This window comes from Urocitellus parryii, chromosome 6, assembly GCF_045843805.1.
Source record: "Urocitellus parryii isolate mUroPar1 chromosome 6, mUroPar1.hap1, whole genome shotgun sequence".
Classification (NCBI taxonomy): Eukaryota; Metazoa; Chordata; class Mammalia; order Rodentia; family Sciuridae; genus Urocitellus; species Urocitellus parryii.
This window is the reverse complement of record NC_135536.1, coordinates 155,460,726-155,477,240: the sequence shown is the minus strand read 5'-3', so window position 1 is coordinate 155,477,240 and position 16,515 is coordinate 155,460,726. Positions and strand designations below refer to the sequence as shown.

The following is a 16,515-nucleotide window of genomic DNA, read 5'->3' as shown; positions in this document are numbered from 1 at the left end:
ATCAAATGTTTTCCCTCATTTGCAATAGCTAGAGAGAAAAAAGTAGGGAGATCTCATGGAAATAGAAGGGAGACCAGTGGAGGACAGGTAAGGTGTCAAGGAGGATAGAGGAAGTGAGGGAACAGGGAAGAGCCGGGAATAAAATCAACAAAATTATGCTGGATGCATGTGTGAATATACCCCGATGAATCCCACTTTTATGTGATGCACCAGTGAAAAAAATATACATGTAAATAAATAGAAGGAAAACCAGAAGAGAAAAGGAAGGGGAACTGGGGAAGAGAAGAGGTGAAGAAAAAGGAGTGTACCAGGAAATGAATTGGAGCAAATTATGTGCATATATGAATATGTCACCGTGACCTCCACCATTATGTATAATCACAGTGCACTAAAATAAAATTTAAAAAGAAAGCCTTTGAACTTAAAAAGTCAAAATGTTAATTTGCCAGAAACAAACAAGATCTCAGGGACCATTGAGTCAAGTGTGAACAGAAGCTGAACTACTTGGGGGCTGTGAGTGGTAAATGGCTGAGCACCCAGCATGAAGCAGAACACAAAGGAAATGGGTGTCAGCATTCCAGTGGTTACCCCAGGGGCGTCCAGTGAGTGCTTTAAAAAATCACTACCAGAATAAGCAAGGATTGAGGAAGAACCTTGCAAGTAAGATTTTTCACTGGGTAGATTTTGTGAGTCAATTTTTTTTTTCTTAGAGGAAAATGTTCCTTCTCACAGCCCTCTAAAACACAGGGTATCTAACACCAGCTTTACCAGAGAGCAGCCACTTCCTATTAATTACCCATACCTGCTTCAGAGGCTGAGCTGAAGGTCTATAAGCAGAGCAGACCAAGGACATTTTGGAAACTGCTGGTCAACTTCTTTCTAACTTCTGTTTGGTTCTAAATGCCCTCTGATCAGAGTCAGAGTTGGAATAGGAGACCTCCTGCTTCTGAGTCTGGGAACCCTGTTTAACCCCTGGCTAAGCGTGTAGCTTTATGTATATTCAGTTCATTTATTTGGCAAGCTGAGAGCAGTCTGCTGTTGCAGACAGACACAAGAGAAGCTGTTCTTAAAATGGGGAGGGCTCTGCTGCTGCTCATGGTACTGCCCCAGCAATCCCAGGTAGGGGGAGCATCATTGAATGAGCCTTCTCTGCCCCCTGCCTGTTTATTTTTTGGTTCTGGGGATTGAACTCAGGGGCACTTAACCACTGAGCCACATCCCCAGCCCTTTTATGTATTTTTTTTTTTTTTTTAGAGACAGAGTCTCACTGAATTTCAGAGTGTCTTACTAGGTTGCTGAGACTGACTTTGAACTTGTGATCCTCCTGCCTCCGCCTCCCCAGTCACTGGAATCACAGGCACACACCACTGCACCTGGCAATTAGCGCCCTTTTCAAGTTGTCACTATGAACTACCACTGAAGCAGCAATAAGATTGAGAAGGAGTCCTTAGTGGTCAACTTTTTGATTTGGTTTCAAGGCTAGCTTTCTTTTTTTTTTTTTAATTCATTTTTTTATTTATATATGATAGCGGAATGCATTACAATTCATATTACACATATAGAGCCCAATTTTTCATATCTCTGGTTGTATATTCACACCAATTCGTGAGGGCTAGCTTTCTTATGATGACAGAGCCCAAGAGTTCTTTCTTGAGGGGCGGGGCTTGGGTAGGCCAAATACAGATCCAGAAGCTTCTTTCTTTTGTACATAAAAATGGCTGCCCCCAACGAATTCTGGGAATATTGGCAACAACAGTTTGCTACAGAGACTGTCCCCTTCTGCACAAGGAGCCCCACATGTTTTTCCATTTCCAGTGGCAGTAGTGGGGAGCGTAAAAGAAATAAAACTGCAGGTCTCATAGGTCACTGCTTTGCAAACTGTTTAATGTGATGAGAAAAGGGGACATCAAATATTAAGGTGCCATTTTTTGCTAGGTACTGGGGTGAAAGCCGTGGAGAGTTCCAAAGCCAGCGAAAGAAATAATTTTCAAAAGCATCAAACTTAGTCTTTGACTTCCCCCAGACACTGTGCATCCCTACAAGTATTTCAGAAAATTAAGGGCCACTTGATTCTCTAATGACTTGTGTTGGGCTTCATGGGCAAGGGCTCTGGGTATATGGGCATTTAGATGGTGGGCTGTAGCCCAGGGCAAGGAGCTCATATTCTTGAGGGAAGTGTATTTCCCTAGACCTCCTTCTTGGATACAGACAATAAAGAGTATCCAATGGGCAACAAAAGGCAGAGGCATATAGGCGCCGAGCAGGAAAGAACTTGGGAATAGCACCTGGGTAGTAGGAATACAATCGTACTTTATCCTGTGAGGAAAGCAGAGAGAAAGTGGGGGGAGGATGTGGCTGTAGATGCCCCAAACCAAGAAGGTGGGAACTTCTGAAGGTGCCATAGAAACATGGGGCATTTCAACAATGGAGGAAAGGTGGTGACGAATTAAAGAGGGCCCACTGGTTTCTAACTAAACTAATGTCTCAAGATATGTAAGTCCATAATTCCCTGAAACTTTTAGATCTGAGAAGAAGAGACCATCCAGGCCCAGCTGTGTTTGGACTCATCTGGACTGAGGCTGTTGTTGATGTTTCTGTTCAGGAACATCTCAGTAGGGTGACATCTGGGGAGTTGTCCAGATGTCACCCTCCTGAGTTCGACCCTCCCAGAACTCTAGGATTCCATCAGTGCCCACTGCATCCATTCAGGATTCCATGTCCTTGAGTAACTACAGAGACCAGCAGTACTTGGACAGACTGCCATGATATGCCTTCCAGCACTGAGTCCATGCTGCAGGAGCTCAGCAAGACTCTTGAAACTCTACTATCATGCAAGCCTTTCTTATTATTCATAATGGCGTCCTTCCTTTCTTAGGACATCTGGGACATTTTTTGCAGAGTTTTGCCACCTATTTGTTTAGCAGAATTACATTCTTATATTTATAAAAGACCATTCAGAGCCAGATAGTATAGAATGTATACATTGCAATGTGCACTCATTCAGTGAATGTTTGCAAGATGCCCGTTGTATGCAGTTGTCAAGCTGGCTGCCCATGGAGCGATCCCACAACAGATGTGAACAGATCCCTCCAGTAAGAGGAATCCATTCATCCATCACCTTCCTGAACTCATCCCAACTATCCCTCTTTTGGGGATCTTCATCCCACCTCCCTAAGTGGTCCAGGCATACTCTGTTGCATTTCTTGTACTTGCTATTCTCTCTCTGGAATGCTTCCCCTCTCCCCCAAAATATCCACATGGTTCTCTCCCTCCCTTCCCTTGAAGGCTCACTAAGTCACTGCCTCAGGACTGAGCCCTTCATTGTCCACTCTTTCCCCAACACTCTTCCCTCTATCCCTGCTTCATTTACATTTTTGGCTAAGCAATCATCATGTGCTGTATTCCCTAATCATCTCAAGAATGCAACTCGACGGTAGTAGGGATGTTTGTTTATTTCAATCACTGCTATTTTCCCAGGACCCAGGAGAGTGCTGGGGCCATAGTGGGTACAGAACAAATATTAGTGGAATTAATAGTTGAATGAAGAACACGGTAAGCAGTTAAGCAAGAAATTAGGCCACATTCTGTTCAGGTGATAGACAGTAACTGACACAGCTGAGTGCCATGTTGATCCTAACATAGTCTCTCACCATTATATTCGTCTTCCAATACTTCAGTGGCCCTTAGGGCTTTACCTCTGTCTTTATCTACAAGTCTTGGAAGGTGCACACCTGCAGGGAACACCCCTTTTTCCTCCCCTGTGTACACAAACGACATCCATTAGTAATACAAGGAACAGCAAACTCACATCCAGAGGAGACTGAAGCCTGTATAATCAAAGTGGCTCAGACCCCAAAGAAGTTTCCTGTTCCAAGACAATTAGCATGCAAATAAAGTAAGAGTGAAACTACCAATGTTCTTGGTTATTGGAAGACTGCATCAAGTTTTGGGCGATTGTTACTATGGATATTGTTCTCCAGGTAAGACAGCATTTATTCAGTTTTCAGTGAAAAGGTAGCAGATCCAAACACCAAAAGAGATTCAATTAAGCATCAGAACAACTGCAAAGGCCATGTCGCAACACCGAGGTGGCCTGTTTTTCTGGTCATTATTAATCCAGAAACCTTAATGATGAACAACATTTGTGTTATTGTCTACCCAAATTTAATTTGTTTATGCAGCAGTTCAGTTAATCCTGCAATCTGTTTTTCTCAAACGAGGGCAGATAATGGAGACACCGTTCTTTACAAGTCTTCAGGCTTTTAAATTCTGATAAAATCAGGATTCTTCACTGGGTCTTGCCCCAGCTCTGAATTAAACCACTTTAAATGTAATTATAGAACCTGGCCTTACATCAGGAACATCCATTTAAAAAATTGATTGGCCAGACTTTTCCACGAGGCATTTTATGAGCAAACGATTGCAATGGGGCCAGAGCTGTAATTTATCAAGGCAAAAAAGCAGGTAAATACTTTATTAGTGGTAATGAGAGAGTTGCCAGCTAACTGAATCTCTTCTTCCCTCACCAGCTACTTCACGGAGCCGTGGTGCATGGCCCTCTTCCACGATCGTTTTATTGATCTCAGGAAAGAGTTACGCCAAATCTTAGCCTCCAAGGAGGTAGGAGTGATTAATGGACATGTGGATTATTCTTTACAAATTACAAGCAGTTGATAGTTGTTGATCATTTGGATTTTCCCCTATATTCCCATTGTATGGCTTTACTTTTTAAGTCAAACTGCAGTTCATGTAAACATACTATGGAGCATGGAAATGTAGACAGTGGTGTGTTCTCGGGAGAGTGAGTTTGCCCAAATCCTGTTATGGGGAAGCACGTTTCTTTTTCCGTTTTACAAGTAGCTGTATTTTCATGCTCAACTATCGTGTTGGCTGAAAATTGGATATGAGTTGTATTTACCTGTCCTCAAGAGTGAGAATGAAATTCCTTCAGTTTCTGTCTGCCCTTGGCTGAACATTTGTCTCTGTGCTGTTTTAAAGATATAAAGAGAAGTCATCAGGTATCACACTCCCTTTATAAACTGAGACATCTTTCCCAAAGTGATACAGAATTAACTGGAAGTTAGGCCACATACCACAAAGTTTCCAGGATTAGTAAGAAATGTGACTCTCCAAAGAAAAAAGAAGGTATCTGTGAAACTTTGGATTGTTTCTTTCAATACGAGAGTCCTTGGCATTGCTGTAAAATGTTAATACAGAGAGCTGTCGAATATCTCTCCTAGACTCTATCTTAATTCACACAGACAAGGGCTGGGGCTCTGGTTAATTTCCACCTTGATTTAACATCTAAGTGGGCACCTTCTATGGCTCTATTGTCACGTCCACTTGGGAGCATCCATAGCCTTGAAGTTTCCCATGGAGGTTACCACAGTGGACAACACAGAGAGATATCATGGACCGAGGGTCCCTTCTGCATTCCAGCCAAGCATGCACTGCCTCTCATAACACAACAGAACCAAACTGTTAACCAAGAGTTTAGAGATTTTAAATAACCCACTGCGGGTTCCACAGCTAGTCACAACAATTATCAAATTCGAAATTCTCTGGGAACATGGGCACTGAGCCATACAGGGCCAAACTGTGTGTCTCACCGCCTTCTCTGCAACAGCCCCCTTTTCAGTGTGACTCCTTGGACCCAAACTGGGCAGCGTAAACAATTTACTGATCTGAAGTAGATTCAGATTGATTCTGAAGTTTCAACCACACTGACACGCTTTAGGGTCCACACAGGTAAAAACCCAGTAGGTAAATGGAAATGAGGGAAGTGGAGGATACTGTGGCTAAATGCAAAAGTCAGATGCTGCGTAAGTTATTCAGATTGAAATGTATAAACAGACATCCCTCAGATCCTTGGGGACTGGTTCCAGGTCCCCAGCAATTATGAAAATCCTTTCTGCTCAAATTCCCTATATAAAATTGTGTGACAATTGCCTAGAACCTACACACATCCTCCCACATGCTCTAAATCATCTCTAGATTACTTTTAGTGCCTAATACAATGTAAATAGTTCCTGTACTATTTAGGGAATTATGACAAGAAAAAAAGCCCATACATTTAGTAGAGGCAAAATGTTTTTCCCAAATATTTTTTACTATGGTTGGTTGAATCCACAGGTGTGGAACCTGTAGATATGATGGGCCAACTGTAGAAGTTAAAGATGCTACAGGACAATCCCCTGCATGTCACCCTGGGGCTGCAAGGAGGTCAGCTCAGGTTGAAATCTTAACCCCAAATGTAAGCCTAGTGCTTACTGAACTTTGTTCAACTCCTCAGACACCTCCCTTCCTCTCAAAATGTGATATGCAGTTTGCTCCGGCCTCTATCATAAAGACGCATTCATTTGCTAGTGATTGCATCAAAACTCTGTGCCTAAATCTTTATTACCTCTAGATCTGAGTTCCTCAATTAATATTTTGCACAGAGGCAAGGGGTTTTAGAATAAGCAGAGTGTTTTATTGTTAGGAGAACACTAATTTCCTAAGTAATTACTGAAAACCATAGGATTCTTAAAATATCTTATCAGAATTGTTACATAGCCCTCTCTTTCTAAATAAAATTCAATTTCCTAAAATGTTAATTTGCCATGGATTGAGAGAAAAGAGGAAGGGCATGGGGTGAAATAAGGAACACTGAGGACTTCTTAGGGCAGTGAAACTCTATGATATCATAGGATGGACATGTGTCAATTAGACTTTTCTCAAAACCCATAGGATGTACAACACAAAGAATGCACCCTAATGTAAACTATGGACTTTAGTTAATAATCATGCATCAGTATGGGGTCATCAATTATTTTTTTTCAAAAAAAGATTTCTTTTCACCATCCCAAGTAAACTGTCAAATCCAGTGGCATCAATCATTTTTTATGGGTCTTCCTGAGCCACCCTGAAACTTTTATCCATGAGCTACCATTTGGTATGGGCCAGTTTGCTATGAATGAACTCAGTGTGGACCGCAGGCCCAGTCAGTAGAGGAATGGCTCTAGACATCTGCCAAAGACACACTGAGGACTCCACAGCCATTCTTGTGGATTTTCTAGATTCCTAGAAAGTGAAACCTTTGGAAGAAAAACCTCCACTGGGGGACTGTTTTGCTTTCAGCATTTCCATTTGTCAAATGGGAAGGCCCACGTGAAGAGGTGGCACCTGGTGTAGTGTCTGCTGCTTGCCTGGTTGGACCAAGTAGGGTGGCTCTGTCAGATTCCTGTGGAATAAAGGCTAGCTGTTCCCACCTCCCCAAGAGCTAAGGAAGGAGTTACAGAAGGGATGTGCACAGCACGTGGCACAGAGACTCACTCAGCAAATCCTAGCTGTCACCTGCACCAGTGGTAGTGATGGTGACAGTGGAGACAGCTGTCAGTGAAAACAATGGCACATGAGAAGACAAGCAGAAAATTCATTTAAGATTCTGCTGATGGAAAATTAAAATCTAATGGCATCTATCATCTATGCCCTAAAGAAGAAGAAGAATCCCTTTTCTCAAATATCAAGATGATAACAATTTCAGAGAAGTATGGACACTCAGCAATAACATCCCAGAGGTTGGCATTTCAATTTTCCTCTCCCTCCACATGTAGAAAAAGGATAAAAGAAAGATGGTTATCTATGACTATTAGAAATCACCTCAAATCTACATATTTTTAAAATTTATTATGATATCCAAAATCCTGCTGTGAAGGTCAAGAGAGAAACAGATTATAAATTCAGTGACACTACATTTTAGCTGCACATGAACCCTGTTGTCACTGACCAAGGTGAAATTTTTGCATAGTCAAAATCATCCTTTAAAGTCCTTTAAGAAAGTTATAATAATTATAAACATATACACACTAAATGATAGAACCCCAAAACATAGAAGCAAAAGTCAACAGACTTGAAGGAAGAAAGAGGCTGTTAGAAATGAGAACTGGAGATTTCACTATCCCATTTAAACAATGGACAGAATGACCAGCTAGATCAGTAAGGAAAAGAGGACTATAAACCAACTGGACATAGCAGATGTGTACAGAATATCCCATGCAAAAAGAGCAGAATGCACATTCTTCTCAAGTGCATGCAGGACGTTTTCCAGAACAGGCCATATGTGTGGCCACAAAACGTCTGTCAATAAATTTTAAAATACATAAATTATACAAAGTGTATTCTCCAACCACAGTGGAATGAAACTAGAAACTGGAATGACAGAAGGAAAATTCACCAATTTGTGGAAATTAAGTAATGCACTTTTAAGCAAACCAAAAGAAATATTAGTAATAGATATGAATGAAAAAATACAATGTGTATAAAAATGTATGAAGTTCAGCAAAAGCAATTTGCAGAAGGAAATTTATAGTTATAAATGTTTACATTTTTTTAAAAAAGAAAGATTACAGATCAATAACCTAATTTTAAAGCTTATAAAACAAGAATAAGAATTAAACTTAATGTAAGTATAATAAAGATTAGAGCAGAGGGCTGGGTTGTAGTTCAGTGGTAGAGAGCTGGCCTTGCATTCAGGAGGCACTGGGTTCGATCCTTAGCACCACATAAAAAATAAAATAAATTTATTGTGTCTATCTACAACTAAAAAAATTTTTAAAAGATTAGAGCACAGACAAATGAAACAAAGAATAAAAAATAATAGTGAAAATAAATTAAAACCAAATTTGGTACTTTGAAAAAAAATCAAGAAAATTGATAAACCTTTGGCTAGACTTAGAAAAAAAAGACTTAAATTACCAAATCAGAAATGAAAGTGATGACATTACTTTAAAAAAATAAAACCTTTAAAAAACATAAAAAAAGATTATAAGAAAATATTATAATCATGCCAACTAATTAGTAAATACCTAGATGAAATTGACAAATTCCTAGAAACTGACTGAAAAAGAAACAGGAAATCACAAGACCTATAAAAAGTCAGGAAATTGAATCAATAATCAAAAACCCCCCAACAAAGAATAACCCAGGACTAGATGTCTTCATTAGTGAATTCTACCAAACATCTAAAGAAGAATTAACATCAGTCCTTCTTGAACTCTTCCAAAAAATACAGAAGGAAGGAACCATATTCTGAGACCATTACCCAAAGTCAGAAAAAGACAACACACAAAAAAAGGAAATTACAGGCCAATATCCCTTATGATTTATATATAAAAATCTTCAACAGAATATTAGCAAATCAAATCCAACAGTATGTTAAAAGGACTATACACCATGACCATATGAGATTTGCCCCAGGACTGTAAAAGTAGCTCAACATATGAAAATGAATCAAAGTGGGGACTGGGGATATAGCTCAGTTGGTAGAGTGCTTGCCTTGCATGCACAAGGCCCTGGGTTCAATCCCCAGCACCACAAAAAAAAAAAAAAAAGAAGAAGAAAATGAATCAAAGTGATATACTACTTTAATAAAATGAAGGGGGGAATAGTATGTTCTCAGTTGATGCAGAAAAAGCATTTGAAAAAAACCAGACACATTTTCATAATTAAAACACACATACAAACCCACAGCAATATAAGATAACTTCCCCTATCTGATAAGATAATTCTGAAAAATTATCTTATTGTGGCTCAGTGGTAGAGTGCTCGCCTAGCTCATGTGAGGCCCTGGGTTCGATCCTCAACATCACATATAAATAAAAAAATAAATAAAAAGAAAGAAAGGTATTATGTCCAACTACAACTAAAAATAAATATTTTTTTAAAATATTGCACTCAGTTTGAAAGCTAAAATCTTATCTTGAGACCTGGAATAAGGATGCCTGCTTCCATCACTTATATTCAACATGATACTAGAAATTTTAGCCAGAGCAATTACGCAAAGAGAGAGGGAGGGAGGGAAAGAGAAAAGAAAGAAAGGAATGTTATCCATATTGGAAAGGAAGCAATAAAACTATCACTATCATAGGATGATATTATCCTAAATATTCCACAAAATAACAATTAAGCTAATACATGCATTCAGCAAAATTTCAGGATACAAGATCAACACACAACACTTACATTAGCAGTAAATAATCTGAAAATGAAATTAAGAAAAAAATTCCACATATAATAGCATCAAACAGAATAAAATAATGGGGAGTAAATTTATCAAAGTAACACAGAATTCTCATTGAAAACTACAAAATATTTCTGAAAAAAAATTAAAGAAGACCTAAATAAATGGAAAAACATCTATATTCGTGGATCTAAAGACTTTGTATTATTAAAATGGTAATATACCTAAAACTACTTACATATTCAACATAATCCTATCAAATTCAAAGGTGACTTTTTTAACAGAAATAGAAAAGTTCATATGGAAACACAAAGGACTCCAAATAGCCAGAAATTATTTTGGGGAAAAAAACAGAGCAAAGTTGATGGACTCATACTTCCAATTTCAAGATTTAGAAACAAGGCCAGGGCATGGTGGTACATACTCAGTGACACTGGAAGTTAAGTCAGGAGGATTACAAATTTGAAGACAGCCTCAGCAACTTAGGGTGAACTTGTTTCAAAATAAAAAAATAATAGAAAGGACAAGGGATGGTAAAGCATCCCTGGGTTCAATCTCCAGAACAACAACAACAATTTAGTAACACGACATTGTGGTACTTGCATAAAGATAGATATATAGATCAATTGAACAAAATTAAGATTCCAGATGGAATATGTAAGCTCATTTACATGAAAACATACTCAATATCATTAATCATTGGGGAAATAAAGATCAGAACCACAATGAGATACCTCTGCACACCCACTAGAATGGCTGTGGGAAAGAGAGAGAGAGAAAGAAAGAGAAAATAAGTGTTGGTGAGAATGTGAAAAAATGGAGACATTGTTGGTGGTAATACAAAATTGTACAGCTGCTATGGAAAATTATTTGATAGTTCATCAAAAATTACACACAAAATTACCACATGACCCAGCAATTACACTACCATAAGCATATCCAAAAGAAGTGAAAAAGATATCTGAATACTTGTACATAAATGTTCAAAGAAGCCAGGTACAGTGGCATATGCCTGTAATCCCAGAACTCAGGAAGCTGAAGCAGGAGAATCTCAAGTTCAAAACCCAGCCTCAGCAACTTAGTGAGACCCTGTCTCAAAATATAGATAGATAGATAGATAGATAGATAGATAGATAGATAGATGCCTTTTTAAAGGGCTGGGGTGTGGCTTAGTGGTCAAGCACCCTTGGGCTCAATCCCTAGTACCAAAAATAAATAAATATTCAAAGCACTATTCATAATAGCTAGAAAGAAGAAACAACACAAATGTCCAAAAACACATCAATGGATAAACAAATACGCTCTATCCATACCATGGAAAAGCATTTAGCCATGAAAATAAATGAAGTGTTGATACATTTTACAAAGTGGATGAACCTCAAAACCTTATTCCAGAAGGTCAGAATCATATAATTATCTAAATAGATACTGAAAAAGCATTTGATAAATGCCTTAATCAATGATTAAAAAATAAAACTCTCAAAAAATAAAGATATATAAGGAACATTTCTCCATATAGGACAAGCCCAAAATTAATATCAAACTCAATGATGAAAAGTCTTTTACTCTAACATCAGGACCAAGACCAGTATGCCCACTCTTGCTACTTCCACTTAATATAGTACTGGAAATCATATCCAGAGCAATTAGGCAAGAAAAAGAAACAAAAGCCACACAAATAAGATCAGAAGATGTAAATTTGTCTCTGTGTGCTGATGACGTGATTTATACAGAAAGCTCTAAAAAATCCACCAAAAAGAAGGAGGATGAGGGGAATGACAAGGAGGAGAAAAGAATCCACACACGATACACACAAAAAGAACTTAAACTTTGCTGATAGATTCAGTAAAATTACAGACAAAAAATCAGCATATACAAAAATCAATAACATTTTTATATACTGACAATATCTACATGAAAAACAAATTAAGAAAACAATCCCATTTACAACAGAATAAAAAATGCTTAGGAGTAAATTTAACCAAGGAGGTGAATGATCTGTATACTGAAAACTATGAGACAATGATGAGAGTAACCTGCCCAGAAGTCCCACAGGTCTGTCTCTTGCTTTAGTGATATTTGGATGGAACAGACCCAGGGGGTCCCTCTCTTCCAGCTTCCAACCACCTTCTAATCTCCTCTCCAGTTGCAAGCTTTAGGACCATCTTCTCACTCACATCTTGCCTGCAAAACAGGCCAACATTTTTTTGTTGTTAGTTCCTTATCACCAACCAACCATGGCCTCCCAGATTCAGAGGTGGAGACCACCATCAACTGTTCAATTTACATATTTGGGCCTCCTACACCTATTTCTCTCTAGGCTACTATTTCCTTCCTTCCTCCTCCTCCTCCTTCTTTTTTTTTAGTTGTAGTTGTACACAATACTTTTATTTCACTTATTTATTTTTATATGGTGCTAAGGATCAAACCCAGGGTCTCACACGCTCGAGGCAAGCGCTTCACCATTGAGTTACAACCCAGTCCCTCTAGGCTACTATTTCAACTGTGACTATGTGATTCTGGAGAGTATGGGCCACTTCTTTGACAAGTTGGCTGAGGAGAAGCGTGAGAGCTCTGATCATCTCTTGAAAGACACAAAACCAATGCAGTGACTATGCCCTCTTCTAAGATGTGCAAAAAGCCTTCTCAAGGTGGATGGAGCAAAACCCTGGACACCATGGAAGCTGCCATGGCCCTGGAGAAGAGCCTAAGCCAAGTGGATCTGCAATGCCTGGATTCTGCTCACATGGATCCCTATTTTTGTGACTTTCTGGAGAATGGATTCCCAGATGAAGATATGAAACTCATCAAGAGGATGGACAGCCACCTGACTAATATCCCCAGCCTGTGGCTCCCAGACCTGGTGAGGTATCTCCTTGAAAGTTCATCCTCAAGCACAACGAGGAGCTCCAGAGCCCAGTGACCTTTGAGGGCCCCTTCTGCATCTTCTAGTATCAGGGCTTCCACCTAAGCCTCTCCCTCTGGCTTTTTAAACTACTCTGTAGCCCTCTCCAATACTTGATCCCAGTGAAAATTCAGTTTTGCAGAAAAAACAAAACATACAAAAAGTTGATGAAAGAAATTGAAGATAACACAAGTAAACAGAAAGACATCCTATGTTCATGGATTGAAGAATAAATATTGTTAAAATGTCCATATTATCCAAAGCAATCCACAAATGAATGTAAATCTATCAAAATCCCATTGGCATTTTTCATAGAAATAAAAAAAAATCCTAAAATGTATATGGAACCACAAAAGACACGGAATAGTCAACGCAATCTTGAGAAAGAAGAACAAAGTTAGAGGCATTATATTACTTGGTTTCAAAGTACAGGGTGCAAAGTTTCAGACAGAAAAAAATGTTTTAACAATTTATTGTACAATGTGTTGACCATAGTTAATAATAATATAATAATTAAAATAATACATAGTATATTTTGAAGTTGCTGAGAGTAGATTTTAAATGTTTTCATACTGGGTTCAATCCCCAGAAACACAAAAACAAGCGAATAAGTATTCTCACCATGAAGAAATGATAAGCATATGAGGTGATGCATATGCCAATTAGACTGATTTACTTATTCCAAGATGTAGACAGGTGTCATAACAGCACATTGTACCACATAAACATATGATTACTTGTTGATTAAAAATACAATTTGAAAAGACACTTTCAGAAGATTTTTAAGAAGATAATATTATGCTAAGTGAAATAAGACAGACACACACACAAAAAGCCACAAATTGAACATGGAACTGTAAATAAGCTCATTGTTTTTGTGTTGGTTTGATACAACTTTTCAGTGAGTTTAAGGAAGAATCAACCCCATATGTATCTGTGGAATATTTTCCAGGGATATGTATTGGTGGGACTCAGTGTTTCAAGCACCTCCAATATTAAGATAATGGTATCAGTTTTCTTCTTCCCCTCTCCCTGCCTTGTGGAGCTGGTTTAAACCTGAATTCCTGTGATCTTCCCAGACCATTCTTCCAGATGTTGTGTATAATTTTCTACATCTGCTTAAATAACCCAGTGATGACATGCTTCCATAAAGCATGAATCTTCTTTTCTATTCATTCTTTTTTTTTAAAGAGAGAGTGAGAGAGGAGAGAGAGAGAGAGAGAGAGAGAGAGAGAGAGAGAGAGAATTTTTAATATTTATTTTTTAGTTCTCGGCGGACACAACATCTTTGTTGGTATGTGGTGCTGAGGATCGAACCCGGGCCGCACGCATGCCAGGCGAGCGCGCTACCGCTTGAGCCACATCCCCAGCCCCTCTATTCATTCTTTGCCATTAATAAATTAGTGGTCCATGGACTAGAGTTGTAGCTCAGTGGTAGAGCAGTTGCTTCACCAGTGTGAGGGCACTGGGTTTGATCCTAGCACCACATAAAAACAAATAAAGGCATTGAGCCCATATACAACTAAAAATAAATAAATAAATAAATAAAATCAATTAGTGATCCAGTAGAAACCTGCAAGTAATCCATTTTTGTTAGGGAAAAAAAAGAATTCTTGGAAGTGGGAATAAATATATCATCAAAGTCCATATGACTTTATATTTAGGGTAATGTTTAAAATCACAGTGTAAAAAAAGACACACAAACCTCAAACCTGAATGAAATGATTTTTATAAAAAATCCTTCTATAGAAAGGCAGATAATGGAAATGAAGCAAACACAGTAAAATGTTACCTGTAGAATTCAGGTAGTGTAAATGTGTGCAGATGTTCACTGTACAATTCTATCAATTTTCTTTATGTGTATCCTTTTTATATTGAAATGCTGGAAAATCTCTGTGAATTTGTAGATTACATAGCATCTGATCCTCAACTTCAAATAAATGTATTCCTTTTGAACCCTATATTTAGAAATATCAATGAAAGTTGACTTTACTTTATTCTAAGGTTATTAGATTCTATCTCTTAAGGACTGCAAACAACAAAATCATCTAGGAGTTTTCAAGCACAAATGTTTAGTTGCCCCTTTCTTAACCTTAAAGCATGTATGACCTACAGATAATTCTTATCTGAAAACTAAGAGGATAAAATGACCATCCTTGGTGAGCCCTGAAGACATTATGCTAAATGATAGAAAACAGTCACAAAAAGACACTGTATGTCTCCACTCCCCTGAGGTCCCTAGAGTAGTCATAGAGAAAGAAAGTACAACTATGGTTGCCAGAGGCTGAGAGGAGAGTAGAACAGAGTTATTATTTAATGGACAGAGAGTTTCAGTTTGGGATGATGAACAAGTTCTGGTAGCAATAGTTGTACAACAATGTGAATGTACCGAATACCACTTAACTGTACACTTAAAAATGATTAAAATAATAAAGTTTACGTTATGTATATTTGCCATGATTAAAAACAATTTCTGAAAAGCAAGAAAAAGTTACTAGGAATTGACTATATCTTGTTTTGCTTTTATAAAATTGCCTGATTATTGAGGTGCAGAGTCGAACTTCTTCATCTAACCTTGTACTGCATTTCACAGGAGGAAAACCTTCCTTCCATAGAACAGTTAGCCCATCAGATAGAAGACGAGGAAATAAACCTGAAGGAGAGCCCCAGGAAATACCTCAAGAGAGTTTTCCAGGAAACCATCTACAAAAACCTGGTGGAAAGGAGCATCCTCGACTATCTACAATATAACCATTACCACCTGCCCATGTACGCGTGGCCCGGCATCATTTAATTGTGGCCAGGGTCTCCATCGTATTATATCCATACATTTAGTTATCGCAAGTGCTCTGTAGAAATAGAAAAGCTCCCAGAAGCTTGGCTTGACAGCTGAGCGCCATCCTGGTTTCCTGGATTGTTTTCCGCCTCACTTATGCCTGTAGTTTTATTTTCTTCCAGGAGGTGGCGCACGGACGTGCGTCTCTATTCTGGGGCAGGGACGCTTTACCAATAAATACCAGACATGTTCTTGTGAGAGTAATCCATTTTAGCAATGAAATGAGATCATACTGTGTAAAACTGGTTCTTACCTTGGGTGTGATTCTGTTTTATTTCCTATAATGTTCTAGGGTCAATTTAGTTCTTAGTTATATTTATCCAGTAATACTTATAGGTGATTACAAAAGAAAAGCATGTGCCCCAAATGAAAAATTAGTGACCAGATGAGAAATTAAATCTATAGCCCAACATCAAAAAGACTGATTGGGTAGAAAAGCTTCCATGACCTTTGAAACAAGGAGGTTACTATCATATTCCCTATGTTTTTAAATTCATAATGCAGACTATGAGCATAAAGGCACAGGAAAATTGGAAGATCCAGGGATTCACACACAGGTTTTAGATTATAAAATGGAAGTGGGAAATTAATCTAGTGTATTTTCTTTCACCTTAAGCACTGCTGCTTTGCTGGGAGTACAGACAGGGACTCCCCTGTTACCTGTCACCTAGAAGGTGGATCAGAAAACCTCTCTCTTATAAAATAAAGCAAATGAATTGCCTACTAGAAAACACATGGATTCTGGAACTGGGAAGCAACACATATGATTGTTTT

At 38.4% G+C, this 16,515-nt stretch overlaps 1 protein-coding gene across 1 annotated transcript in view; it reads left to right on the top strand.

Moving 5' to 3' along the window:
- The window catches only part of Cfap61 (cilia and flagella associated protein 61), a 262,491-nt gene extending 246,792 nt beyond the window's left edge, over positions 1-15,699 (top strand). Inside the window, exons 26-27 of the mRNA XM_026400722.2 lie at positions 4,530-4,620; positions 15,499-15,699. Of these exons, the coding sequence (XP_026256507.2) occupies positions 4,530-4,620; positions 15,499-15,699 (292 nt within the window). The remainder of the gene's footprint in view (positions 1-4,529; positions 4,621-15,498) is intronic.
- Positions 15,700-16,515: the final 816 nt, after the last annotated feature.